The following is a 12,538-nucleotide window of genomic DNA, read 5'->3' on the forward strand; positions in this document are numbered from 1 at the left end:
TATTTCCCCTTCATCTTTGCCAGCCTCGTTCCATCTTGTCCTTCAAAGCACAGCTCAAACATTACCTCTTTAGGTAAGTTGTCCTTGACTGCCCTGATCTCAGCTCTCACTAGCTTACTGCCCAGTACGGACCACCATTTGTAATGATTTTATTCTTCTCATTTGTTGGCTTTCTTGTTGACACGGAACTAGGGACCCCAATGTCATCATCTAACTCAGAACAGATTTGATCCCGGGATTTAAAGACAGATTTCCTGGCTGTATGATCCTAGGCAGGTCATGTTACTTCTCTGAAGCACAGTTTCCTCATTTGTCAACTGGGAATAATAACCATGTCTATTTCATGGGGTGGTTGTGAGGATTATTGTTAGCAGGAGTAGCAGTAATAGTAATAATAGTAATACCTCGGGCTATTTTCATAAAGACGTCCCCTCACTCACTCACACATGAGAAATTACCACATCACTTTGAAGAAATTTGTTAAATCGCATAGACATTACAACCTGTGTAACTGATCAGATTTCCCTTTTCCCATTGGCTACCAGGAAGCTCAGTGCAGATTAATACTCTGCCCTTTCTTTAGTACATGGGGGAACCTGTTGCCTCATTTTCCTCTTAACTTCCTGGTCAGAGAGCTCTCTTGCCAATTTTCATGGACCTTTGTCTACCACCTGAAATCCTGTCTGGGATGAGAGGAGGGAGGAGCCGATGAAATGATCGTCTTTCCTAGACACGGATAAGGAGGCTGCATTTGTTGAAGGAAGGAAGAGGTAGAACCATTAGTTTTCCCCTGCATAACTCTGTCCTTTCTCCCAGTTTCTGGGAATCTCATTCCCAGACTCTACATATCTACTTTGTTTCCGTGATGAGAGTAAGTCGCTTGGGGGTAAAGTTTGGATCTGCATCAACTTAGGGTTCCAGCATCCAACAGAAACTGCCACCCGGAAGACCTCAGGGAAAATAGAATGGATCAATGATGGAAGAAAGAAGGGAAGGGAGGGAAATATGGGTATGAAAATCTATGGAAGTCATGGGTGCGGGAGCAGATTAAATTCGTGAGCAAGTACATGATTCTCACAGACTCTTCATAGCAAACATACAGGAGGTATTGTTATGACCACAATTTTTTCAGATGAAGAAACCCAGGCTTGGAGGGGTGCGTGAACGAATAAATGAATACATGGGTGGTGGGTGGGTGGGCCAGTTTCCCTCAGTGTGTTTCCAGGATGAGCAGCCCTATCCTTGCCCTTGGATGATCCCACCCTCTTGGGCCCCTGGCCCCTGCCCTGCCCACCCCATCAGTAAGCACAAGTCCGGGCCACCAAAGTTGCTGAGTATTTATTTGGTCCCAGGAGCGGTGCAGGAATCTGACTAGGGACAGGAGGGGGTGATCCTGTGCAGGAAGAGGGGCACTGGGAGTGAGGAGGGTAGAAGGCTGGGTCACTGATTGTCAAAGCAGAGAGTGGGAGGCTGGGGTTGGGGGAGTCCAGATTGCTCCTCTCCCCCAGGAGTCCCTGGGGCTTCTGGGTGTGTGCTTGGTGGGAGAGTTGGCAAGTCACCATGATTGGTATAATGGGGGGTGGCAAGGCAGGAATGGGTCAGTTTGGGGTGGGGTGGAGGTGGTTAGTGGTCAGTGTAGGCTTAAAGGTAGGCCTGGGTGTGGCTTTGGCCAGGAGTCTGAGGTCAGGGGCCGAGTCCAGGCTTGGCAAGGGGCTTGCAGTGGGGATCAGGGTGCAGGCAGCAGCCTCACTCGGTCAGGCGGCCGCAGCGAGTGCCACTGGGCAATGGGCCGCCGGGGGTTGGCCAGCATGTCTGCCCAGTGCCGCAGGCCAGCTCCCCCGGCTGCAGCCCCTACGGCCACCCTCCCGATGGCCTCGTTCTTGCCCAGCTTGTCATAGTCCAGCACCGTCAGCTCCACCTGGACCTTCTGGAGACAGGAAGAACAGGGGAAGAGACAAAAGAGCTCGTGAAGGAGGCGTGGCGGGGAGGGGCTCGGGTATCGTTGCCAAGGAGACCCTCTCCCTAGCAACCAGAGGTCTAGCGGGACTTGTTAGCACCCTGAGCTAAGGCCTCTCAGGAGGACTCCAACGGTAAAGGGGGTGGAAGGTGAGAGAGGGGAGAACCGCTGTTAGAGGGATGTTCTGGAGTCTTTCTGTCTCTGCAATCAGATTTCAAAGGAGATAAACAATCAGGACCTGGTAGGGGTTGGTAGGGGTTGTTAGGAGCCTCCTTAGGGAACAGCCTCCTAAGGGGGACAAACCTTCAGGACTCTGAAATGGGTGGAGGTGCCAGGCCGAAGTCCTGGCTAGGCCCCGCTCCTGAAGAGTTGTGGGGAAATCTTTTCCTTAGTACCCATAACTCCTGAGGGGGGGGCGGAGCCCTGGTCTTGCTTGGGGGCGGGGCGCCCTGGTCCTGCTTGGGGGCGGGGCATCCTGGTCTTACTTGGGGGAGGGGCATCCTGGTCCTGCTTGGAGGAGGGGCACCCTGGTCCTCATAAGAGGAAACTGACTTTGGAAACACAACCCCAGGCCCCCAGGACCTGGCTTCTAAAGGTTGCTAAGGAGTCTCCCTTCCCCTAGCAACGGGGGCTTTTAAGGGCCTGGGACTCTGAGGGAAGGGCTGCTCTGACAGGGGCTTTAGGTAGGTCTGAGCTCACCTGCACCTGGTCACAGGGCACCTCGAAACTGAAGGCCTCGTTGTAATAGGGGTTCAGTGTATTCTTCTTGATGGTCGTTTTCTTCTTACGCACCTTTTTGCCGCCCTGCAGCAGGTGGACCTTGACATACGGATCTGGGCGGAAAAAGGAGTCTTACAGCCCCCGACTGCCGAGTGCAGGGGATCATGTTGAGGAGGATGCGTGAGAAGCTTCTTTGGAACAGCACAGAGACACTCTGTGCACCCCTCAAGTCTCTCTCTCTGCCCAAAGCAAATCTATATCCTCCATGGCAGGCTGGGCCTCCCTCTCCACCAAGGGACTCTCGGGACCCAGAAACTGCCAGAACCTTTGCTACAGAGCCTCCCCCTTGCCCCCCCCCACACCATTTCCTTGCTTCCCACACACCTGAGAGCCCTCCTACGTCCATCTTCTTCAGGTTCTTAGCCTCCAGGACGATGACAGTGAGCTTCCCGGCCGTAGGGACATAGCGGAGGGAGAAGCAGATGTCACCTAGTTTTTCCTGCTAAAAGACAGAGAGGGACCCCTCGCCAGAGCCCCTGTTTCACATCCATCCCCTCTTGAACCCTTCTCCCCCACCCCCGCCTTAGAATGGAATGGTCCAGTGAGGACCACAGTGGTACAATCCAAGGAGGAGTCGAGATGTGGACCTACCAGGAGAGCCCCTGGGACTAGCGCTCTGAAGCAGGTGGAACGGCTGGAGCCCCGAGGGGCCAAGAGGCCTGTGATCTGATTGGCCCGGGCTCGCAGTGGGCGGGCCCAGCCGTAGGGGCGTGGCCACGAGTGCTCACCTCCTCCCGCGGAGCAGCCTGCAGCTCGCGCCAGGCCAGCACTGGCCGCCCCAAGTCCACGGAGCTCATGGGGACCCGCACCTCCCCAATGGCATCGTTGCGGGAGAAGCGATCGAAGTCGTATACTGCCATGACCAGTACCCTGCCCCCCAGCTCCACGTAGGGGACCTAGATGAGGGGGCCGCAGAGAAGAGAGCACAAGGTGGAGAGTAGGAAGTCAGAGAGACAGGAAGTGGGGCACAGCACATCCTGGTAGAAGGCGGCGAGTTGGGCAGCAAGGGTTCAAGGGAACAGCTGTGCGGAAGTTTCTGGAACCCAAATGGAACAAAGCAACAGCCCAGGGGTCAGCAGTGCCCGACAGCGACAATCTAGGGTCCAGTGTGATAGTCCCCAGAGCTGGTAGCTGCTACCTGAACTGTGGTTGCCCCCAGAAAAAGCTGAAGGAGTCGCTCCCCAGTGTTCCAGGGACTGGGGCAGGTTGCCAAGCCTGGGGCATGGAGGCCAGGAGCTCACCTTGAAAGCAAAGTTCTCCCCAAAGTGTGGGTTCAGCGTCTGCCGATGCACCTTGGTCTCATGCCGCCTCCGCTTGTCCGGCAGCAGGTAGACCCGCACGTAGGGGTCGGAGGAGCCCCCCAGGTCCAAGGCTGCCAATCCCTCAGCTTGCAGGATGCCCACCAGCAGCTGAAAGGTGATGAGGGGACTCTAGTCTTAGCTTCCTTTTTGGAGCCTCCTCTAGAAAGGGGCTAGAACCCTCGGACCCTCCCCTCCACACCATCCCCCTCCTCCACCCACCTGGCCACTCTGGAAATCATAATCGAGTGAGTACTGCAGTCGTCCAAGCTCATGCTTCTCGGCCACCTGTGACCCGGGCCCAGATGGTGCTGGCTCCAACTCCTCCACCTCAGGCTGCACCTTAGGGAGCCAGGAGCAAGGGCAGGTGAACTTTCCCCCTGACAGTGGTATCCTCCAGGCCCAGAAGCCAAGGGAGAGTCACTGGTCCCTCAGGCTACCCCTGAGCACTTGGAGGCTAAACAGAGTCAGAGTTTGACTAGTGATGTCTGCCACAGGCAGGGACTAGTCAGTAACACAGATGCAGTAGTCAAAGTTTGATTAATGATGTCTGCTCTGGGGGAGAACAGACACACATGCAGTGTGTGTGTCATGCCTAGACTAGAAAAACAGGAGCTGATAGCACCTTGTTGCCTACAAGAAGGATGCAGAAGCTTTTATTTCACATGCAAATGGATGTACTGGGGTTGTTGTCCAAATTGACATGTTGACTGGTGATCTCGCCACAGAAAAACATGGAGGAGGAATAGTATCTTTACCCTGTATTTGCCATTCTAAGCTAGAACAAGAGTTCTCCTTAACCTAAGCCACCAATTTTCAAAATTCAACGTGAATCAGAATTCCCCTGAGAAATGTGGTGAAATGCCTTCACTTCAGAGATTCTGATTCGTTAGGTCTGGTACAAGGCCCAGAATTTGTGTTTCCACGAGAACCTGAGGTGAGTCTGATGCAGGTGGTCTTTGGACGTCGCTGGCATGAGGAATAGGGATGGAGGCTGGATACCAGGACCCTAAAGGTCCTGCCTGATGGGCGATCATTACAACAGCAATTTGTTGACAAGGGAGGAGGGGAAATGCTGGTTACAGACCACACACTTGAGTCTCAGAGAAGGATAGTGAATTTCCCCAGGTCACAGAGCTGGGGAATGGTTCCTCTGGGTTGGAAACCTAGGACTTCCTGGCTTCCAGATGAGCACCATTCCACTATGCACTCAGACCCTGACACCTGTAAGCTTTCATTTTCCACTCCAGTGGCCTCTTCTAACTCACGTTTCTTTCATTCTCTTGGGGCTGCTACGCCAGCCTCCTCCCTGGCCTCCTTGCCCCAAATCCATCTTCCACATGGGTTCCAGAGGATTCATTCCAACACCCATGCTGCGCATGAATCTTCTATGGTTCTCAATTGCCCTTGTGACATGAGTACTACTGAGCTCTTCAGACACCCACTCTAGAGTGCAGGGTATTTGCCATCTGCGCTCCAGCTATTGTGAAATGCCTGAGTCTGGATTCCAGGCCCCAGTACATGCTCTTCCCTCGAGCTACAATGTCCTTCTCTCCGTTCTGGGTGAATCTGTGTGTTCTTTGGGTCTCAACACAAAAGACACCTCCCTCGGACGCATCCTTGGACTGCCCAGGCTACGGGTGGTGTCCCTGCACCCCCACATGCTCTGTGCTGCCCCTAACGTGGCACACACCACCGTGTCTTGTGAGTGTCTGACTTCCCCACCAGACTGGTTCTCGCGAACAGGGACTAGATCTGGCCCGTCTCGAGATCCCTAGAGTCCAGGTGGGAGATGAGCCAGTAAGGTGAGCATAGGAGGGAAGAGAGCAGGGACTGAGGCTGCTGGGCCAAGGGTGCGGGTCGGGGCAGGGCTGAGGGGCTGGGGCAGGCCACACCTTGTCTATGTAACTCCGGCCTAGCTCCTTCACTTCCTGAAGGTGGACCTGGGCTTGGGCCTGGCTCTTCTTGCCCAACCGCCTCCGACAGCGCTTCCGGTAGACACAGAAACAACAGCCGAAGACGAGGAGGCCTGAGACCAGAACGATTGCGGCCAGGGCCCAGGGGGGTACTGCAGAGGGCATGGAGACAACACTCATTGAGGCCCTAGGAAGCAAGCCGGCTGATCCAGTCCGAATTACACGTGGAAGCTGGAATCCTGGCCTTGTTTTCCCTCCGGCCTTTTCCATTCCGTTTTATTGCCGTGTTTTCCTTCCAACTGCTCTCACCTATAAAGCGAGCCGGTGCCCTATTCTAGGCTGACAACGTCCAGATTCTCTCACCTGTTAATTCCATCTCCCCTGCCACCCCCATTCTAATTTCTGCTCAACCCCTGACGCGTTTGGAAGCCATGCCCCTCCCCCGGCCTCAGTTTCCCTATCTTTAAAAGAAGTCAGAGGTGGACAGTCCAAGATCCCATCCCATTCCACACTCTTTGACCTGGTTCTCGATTTTCTTGTCCATTTCACTTAAGAGTCAAGCCCAGGATTCCCACTGCAATGCCACCCGGATTTGCCTGCCCGCCGGCCGAGTACACCTCTTCGAATCCCGCCCCTGAGAATCCCAGCCGGGCTTTCCCTTCGCTCTGGCCCCCGAGGCTCGCTCACCAGGGCCGTGGCCGATGCGACTCGAGTCAGGAGGCGTGTCGGGCGCTGGAGGCCCTGGGGTTGGGGGCTCCGAGAACATGTCGGCGAGGTCCTACGGTCCTTTCTGCGGAGGCACCCAAGAGCCTTAGCCCCCCACGCCCACCCGGTGCGTTCTGTGAAGCCGCCGAACAACCAAGAACTCCAATTCCCATCGGCACCCTGGGCGGCCGGCCGCATAGGAATCAGCCAGCAGCCGCGAGGCATGCTGGGAGTTGTAGTGTCAGCCTCCCCGCGACGGAGGGCGGGCGCTAGGGTGGGTTCCAGCACCTAGTTCCATCCCACAGGGACGCCCCCGCCCTCCAAGGCCCCCCAGGAATCCCGCCAACTTCTACCCCTTCCGTGCCCGTCCTCGCGGGCCTGAACCGGAAGTGGGCAAAGGCGGGCGTGAGAACCGGGGCCCTGGGTTGCCCCGAGCAACGGGTGGCTGGTTCGGGCAGGGCGGGAGCAACGATGGTTGCCCTGGGCAACGGGCTGTTGCCAAGACAACGGGCGGGGCTGACGTACAGGCAGAGTCCCCGCGCGGCAGGCTCGCACCTCGCGGGGTCAGGACCCCAGCCCCCGACCCCGCGCAGAGCGAGCGTGGGGAGAGGGCGGCCTCGCCCGTCGGTCTACGCGCCCTCGGCTGGCTCCTCCCTGCACATCTGGCCCTGCGGGCAGAGACTCGGGCTCCCCGCCCTCCCCCGCTCGGGCCGAGGCCGAGGGCTCCCCGCTGCCACTGCCGGGGGGGGGGCGGATGGGAGGGGGTCTGTGGGGGCGCACATCCTTCCCGGCCTGCTGTCTCTCCCGCGCATCCCGAGCTCTGTCTTTACACCTGTCTTCGTGACCGCCGCGGCCTCCACACCTCTCTCCACTTCCTATTTCTATCCATTCCCCCACCGGCCTCTCGCCGCGCCCCTGTCTGTGTCTCCCTTGTCCTCCGCCTGTGGTCTGTTCTGTGACTCCAAGGGTCTCCCACTCTCGCCCCCTGCCTGCTCCTCCCTCCCCTCTGCTTTTTGTCTCCAGACCTTTCTCTAAATCCCAATCTCCCCATTTCAGGCTCCAGTCCTCCCACTCCCTCGGTCGGTCCCTCCCCAGTGCCCCTCCTCGCCCCCCCCCCACACACACCACGGCTCTCTAGGGATGGGGATGAGGAGGGGGCTTAGGGAGGGCCTCCCAGAGGCTCCTACCTGCTCGGCCGCTGGACGGGACCCTCGCAGGAGACACCCAGGCGCCGGCCCCGCCCGGACCCCGCCCCCGCACGCGGGCGGGTGGCGCTGTCCTGGGTGCTGATCGCCGCGCTCGGTGGGGCGGGGGCGCGGCAGAGCGGAGCCGGCTGGTGAGTGCGTGTGTGTGTGCGCGCGCGCGCGCGTGCGTGTTAGGTCCCGAGTACAGGGAGAGCCCCATCCCACCCCTCGTCCCGCCCCCAGCCAGGAACCACTAGGGTGTCCAGGCCCCCTCTCCCCACCCCCACCCTCGCCAGGATACCCAGTCCGAGGACCCCGGAGCCTCTCTCCGGAGACCCAAGCAGCCAGCTATCCAGACACAAGACAGCCTGAAAGTCTCCAGTGAAGCCGCCCCAGACCTCACCCCACCCTCTAGGTTCCCCCGGCACCAGGTCCGGGAAGCAAGCCCCTATGCTCCTAGCTTCAGCAAACGGCGTCCACACTGCCCAGACCCTGGACACAAGTATGGACCTCTAACCCTCTCTGAGAGACTCAACCATCCAAACACATTTTTTTCGGGTACCAAATTGTGGGTCCTTCTAGCTTCTCTCCCAGGACATTAACCTCAGTACCTGAACATCAGGAATCCAGCCCCATTCCCACCCCAGACCCAGAAATCCACTATAGCAAGCGTCTCTTGGGAGAATAGTGATTTAATAAATTATGGGATAGAAGAAAAAGATCTGTACAAGCAGTGGGGTGCAGGGAAATCTCAAATCCTAGGAGGCTGATTTGGTTTCCGGAGTAAAACATGGCATGGATCCTGCCTGCCCTCACTCCTGGGGTAGTTAGAATTCCAGACTCTAATTTCTTCCTTCCTCAGGATCTAGCTTCTTTTTTTTTTTTTTTTTAAAGATTTTATTTATTTATTTGAGAGAGAGAGAGAGAGAGAATGAGAGAGAGAGCATGAGGGGGGGAGGGTCAGAGGGAGAAGCAGACTCCCCACCGAGCAGGGAGCCCGATGTGGGACTCGATCCCGGGACTCCAGGATCATGACCTGAGCCGAAGGCAGTCGCTTAACCAACTGAGCCACCCAGGCGCCCAGGATCTAGCTTCTTTAAGACCCTGCAGCCTGAGCCCCCAGCCTCCTCCTCCCTCAAAGAATGAGAAATCCTAGCTCCCATCCTTCCGTCCTTGGAGGAACCAGGAGTCCAGGATACCTGCTCCCACCTGCCGTCTCTCTTCCAGGGAAACAGTTTAGGCTGCCAGGCCCCTGCAAGACCCCGGAGTCTGGGACCCCAGCCTTCTGCTGTCCCAGGGCTCCAGGAGTCTGAGCTGAAGTGGGGATCCAGAGTTCGAGTCTAGCTGGGCTGGGGTCTCAGCCCTTCTGGGGCTCAGACATTCTCATACAGCAGGTTCTCATACACAGCCCCGTTGTCTGTTGGGGCTCGGCCTGACTGCTGGAGAAATCTCAGGATGCAGTGGTGCAGGAACACATACTGGGCCTGGGGAGGGGCACGGGGTAGGGGGTGAGCCTTGGCCTGCTTCCCCCCTCTCCCAGAGCCCCCCACCCTGTGCCCTCAGGAGCCCCATCACCTCAGTCTGCACCATCAGAGGCCGGCTTTCCCTCATCTTCTGCACATAGCTGAAGGGCCCCACACATCCATCCTGTTCCAGCTGCCTCAGCAGGACATCCAAGGCAATGAGGGTGCCCGTGCGGCCCACGCCAGCACTAGACAGGAACAAGAAAGGGTCAGGCCACAGGAAGGGGGAGTCTTGGCTGATAGGAGGGATCTGTGTTTGGAGCACCCAGGATCGGGGTATTGTTCAGCAAGATAGCATTCTGGGGGATACAGTGTTAAGTTGGGGTTACTTAACGGAGTGAAGAACCACTGCGTGTGACTATACCTGGGGTTCCTCCTGTCTACTAGGCCCTGCCTCAAGTGCCTGACATGCCCTTTACTCTTTCCCCGGCCTTGAGAAGTTGGAGCTGCTAGCACACCCATTTTAGAGACGGGGAAAAGGAGGCTGAGTGACATGAGGTCACTTGTGTGTCCTGGGTCACTTGGAGAGTGAAACACAGAGCTGGAGTTCACACTTGAGAAAAGGAACTCCCAAGCTGATTGTTCCAAAAAATAATGTTTAAACATCAAACTAACCATTTTAAAGAAAACAATTCAGTGGCATTTAGGACATTCACAATGCTGTGTGCCCACCAGGTTTAATTAGTTCCCAGACAGTTCTATCTCCCCAGAAGACCCTGTGCCCATTAAGCAGTCCCTTCCCCTGTCCCCCTGTCCCCAGCCCCTGGTGGCCATCGAGCTGTTTTCTGGCTCCGTGGATTTTCCTATCCTGGACATCTCTTGCAAATGGGATCATACCACGTGGGACCTTTCGTGTCTGGCTTCGTTCACTCAGCATCATGTTTTCAAAGTTCTTCCACATCCTCAAATGAATCAGTACTTCATTCCTTTTTACAGTTCAAGTTAATCCTCCTAACCACTCTGCAAGAGTCCCTTCTGTGCTTGCAGGGGAGGGATGACCCCTTGCTGGGGACAACTCCAGGGGGCGCTATCTGGGGACAGGGCAGGTGTTAGGACACACTTCAGCAGAGAGCTTAAGAGTGCCACCACGGGCATCAGTTCGGCCACTTGCTAGCAGCCTTGAACCCAAGACTTCAGCTTTCTGACTGGATTTCCCCAGCTCTGCAGTGGGGAGGAAACTTCTTTGGTCCTGAGGCTGCCCTGCAGACCAGGGAGACCGAGGCTGTCCCTGCAGCCTGAGCTCCATTTCAGAGGCTGTCTGCCCCTCTGGAGCAGGCTCTTTAATTCTCGCCCCCCCCCCCCCCCCGCCCAGAACCTCACCTACAGAGGTGTCAGGATCAATATCAGGAGAATGGTGGATGGGGTGAGGTCCGGGGCACGCGTTGGAGGTGTTTCAAATGCTTCTCAAAACCTCTGGCTGCTTGTCCCTCCTGCCCTTCACCCCTCCCTCCCTTCTCTCCACCACTGCATTCCCCTCCTTGACCTTTCCCGTCTTGTCACCCCATCCTCATGTCCCTCTGCCTCGCTGCCCCTTTGCCTTCTGCCTCCACGTCCTCCATCCACTCCTCCTCTCTTCCATCTCCTGCAGAGATGCCCAAGGACCCACTAACCCAGGTTCCTGAGTCCCACAGGGGCGGTGCCCTCACTGCGAGGGGGTCCTCACCTGCAGTGCAAAATGGGGGGGCCTCCCCCCGCGGTCTTGTCCAGCCACTGCCGCAGCATCTTCCAGAAGGCCAGCATGGGGTCTGGGGAGTGGGGGACGCCGTGGTCTGGCCAGGTCACGTAATGGAACTGACGCACCAGTAGTGTTTTCTGCTCTTGCATCTAGAGGGAGGGTGGGTTGGGGAGGGAGAGCTCAGGTCCCCCGGTGGGGCTGGTTTCTGAGTGGCGGGGGGCATCCCTGGGCATACTGTGGTCCCCTGGGAGAGTGACAGAAGGCTCAGCCTCGGGACGGGTTCGGAGGCACGGAACCCGGGGGATGGGGCCAGCTGAGTACCGCGGACTCACATGCTGGAGCTTCAGGTCTCGGACCGTCCAGTTCTCCAGGACCTCCTCACCCTCCAGCGTCACTTGTAGGTGCCCATGTGTGCAGGGCTTGGCGTCGAGAGGCCAGTAATGCTCACACTTCACCTGGGGGCAAACTGGGAGGTCAGAGAACAGGAGGCCCCAGACAACCCGTCCCGGTGCCCGTCTACACTGTGGCACTTGCATTCAGCGCCTAGTAAGGAGGCAAGACCCCGGGGCAGCCAGGTTACATTCATCCCAGCCAGGGGGACCCCTCCTTCCCCAGGTCATTGGGTTATATGGACCAAGGGATGGGCTGGGGGACTGGAGGAGGCTGGGGTCGTATGGGAGGGAATCAGCGAGGTCTGGGTCAGGGTGGACAGTGGGATGGAGCTCGTAGGTTGGAGCTCAGGGGTCAACACCAAGACCCCTGCAGGGCTCTCACCCGGCCGGATTCCACACAGTTGGTCAGCATGACCAGGGTGCCGCTCTGCTGCTCCCACACCAGGCGCCAGAAATCACCCACCGTCTGGGGCAGGGGGCCCTGGGCTGCAATGAACTCCTGGGGGTTCTCAAGACCCTGGCGGAGGGAGAGAGATTGCAGTCCTTCCCACCTCAGCGTCACTCAGCACCCTCCTGGCTCCCAACCACAACCTTACAGGCATGAAGTTGGCATTGATGTAGTCTGAGTCTGGCTCCTCCTGGAGGGGCTTCAGGGGCACACGAGACCAGTCATCTGGGGGAGGAGGCCAGCATCAGTGAAGCGGGGGTGGGGGGGAGACCCAGGAACAGAAGCCACGCGGAGGGCAGGCAGGCACTGGGAGCTCCAGGACGGGCCAGCGGTGCCCACCTCTCGGGGGCAGGAGCTTTGTGTCTCCTAGGGGACGGGGGACGGGGACCCGGGATGGGGTGTTGACAAAGTCATGGCTGGGGATGAGGTCAGCAGAGGCTTAATAAGACTCACAGGGCAGCACGTTCCTGTAACGGTTCTTGGCGCTGTTTTCCGGAGCTGAGGCCACCGTTTGAGACCAGCTGGGACTCTCCAGAGCCAATTGCTGGGGGCAGAGGCAGAAGGGGAGGTGCACAGGCATTGGAATTTCTCTACCTTCCCCCGAGGGTACCCCCGTTCAGCACCACCCCACTCACCCCCACGCCCCAGAATTCTGTAGCA

The 12,538-nt window shown here is 57.6% G+C and overlaps 2 protein-coding genes across 3 annotated transcripts in view; both read right to left on the reverse strand.

Annotated features, from left to right (window-relative positions):
* Positions 1 to 1,322: 1,322 nt before the first annotated feature.
* SYT5 (synaptotagmin 5) lies at positions 1,323 to 7,995 on the reverse strand. Of its 2 annotated transcripts, none has more exons than XM_078063788.1 (9): positions 7,843 to 7,995; positions 6,639 to 6,761; positions 5,931 to 6,103; positions 4,258 to 4,377; positions 3,979 to 4,146; positions 3,466 to 3,633; positions 3,062 to 3,176; positions 2,657 to 2,790; positions 1,323 to 1,927 (listed from the first exon to the last, which is right to left on the reverse strand). In XM_078063788.1, exons 2-9 carry the CDS (start codon positions 6,715 to 6,717, stop codon positions 1,727 to 1,729), a joined length of 1,158 nt encoding a protein of 385 aa, XP_077919914.1. In that variant the 5' UTR covers positions 6,718 to 6,761; positions 7,843 to 7,995; the 3' UTR covers positions 1,323 to 1,726. The 2 variants fall into 2 exon arrangements, with proteins under 2 accessions (XP_077919914.1, XP_077919913.1); XM_078063787.1 differs by having other exon boundaries at positions 3,062 to 3,179.
* Positions 7,996 to 8,533: 538 nt separating this feature from the next.
* The window catches only part of PTPRH (protein tyrosine phosphatase receptor type H), a 28,926-nt gene continuing 24,921 nt past the window's right edge, over positions 8,534 to 12,538 (reverse strand). Inside the window, 7 exon segments of the mRNA XM_078062644.1 lie at positions 8,534 to 9,324; positions 9,416 to 9,551; positions 11,027 to 11,187; positions 11,371 to 11,493; positions 11,813 to 11,947; positions 12,027 to 12,103; positions 12,332 to 12,422. Of these exon segments, the coding sequence (XP_077918770.1) occupies positions 9,214 to 9,324; positions 9,416 to 9,551; positions 11,027 to 11,187; positions 11,371 to 11,493; positions 11,813 to 11,947; positions 12,027 to 12,103; positions 12,332 to 12,422 (834 nt within the window). The 3' untranslated portion in view covers positions 8,534 to 9,213.

The sequence above is a fragment of the Halichoerus grypus genome, chromosome 15 (assembly GCF_964656455.1).
Source record: "Halichoerus grypus chromosome 15, mHalGry1.hap1.1, whole genome shotgun sequence".
Lineage (NCBI taxonomy): Eukaryota > Metazoa > Chordata > Mammalia > Carnivora > Phocidae > Halichoerus > Halichoerus grypus.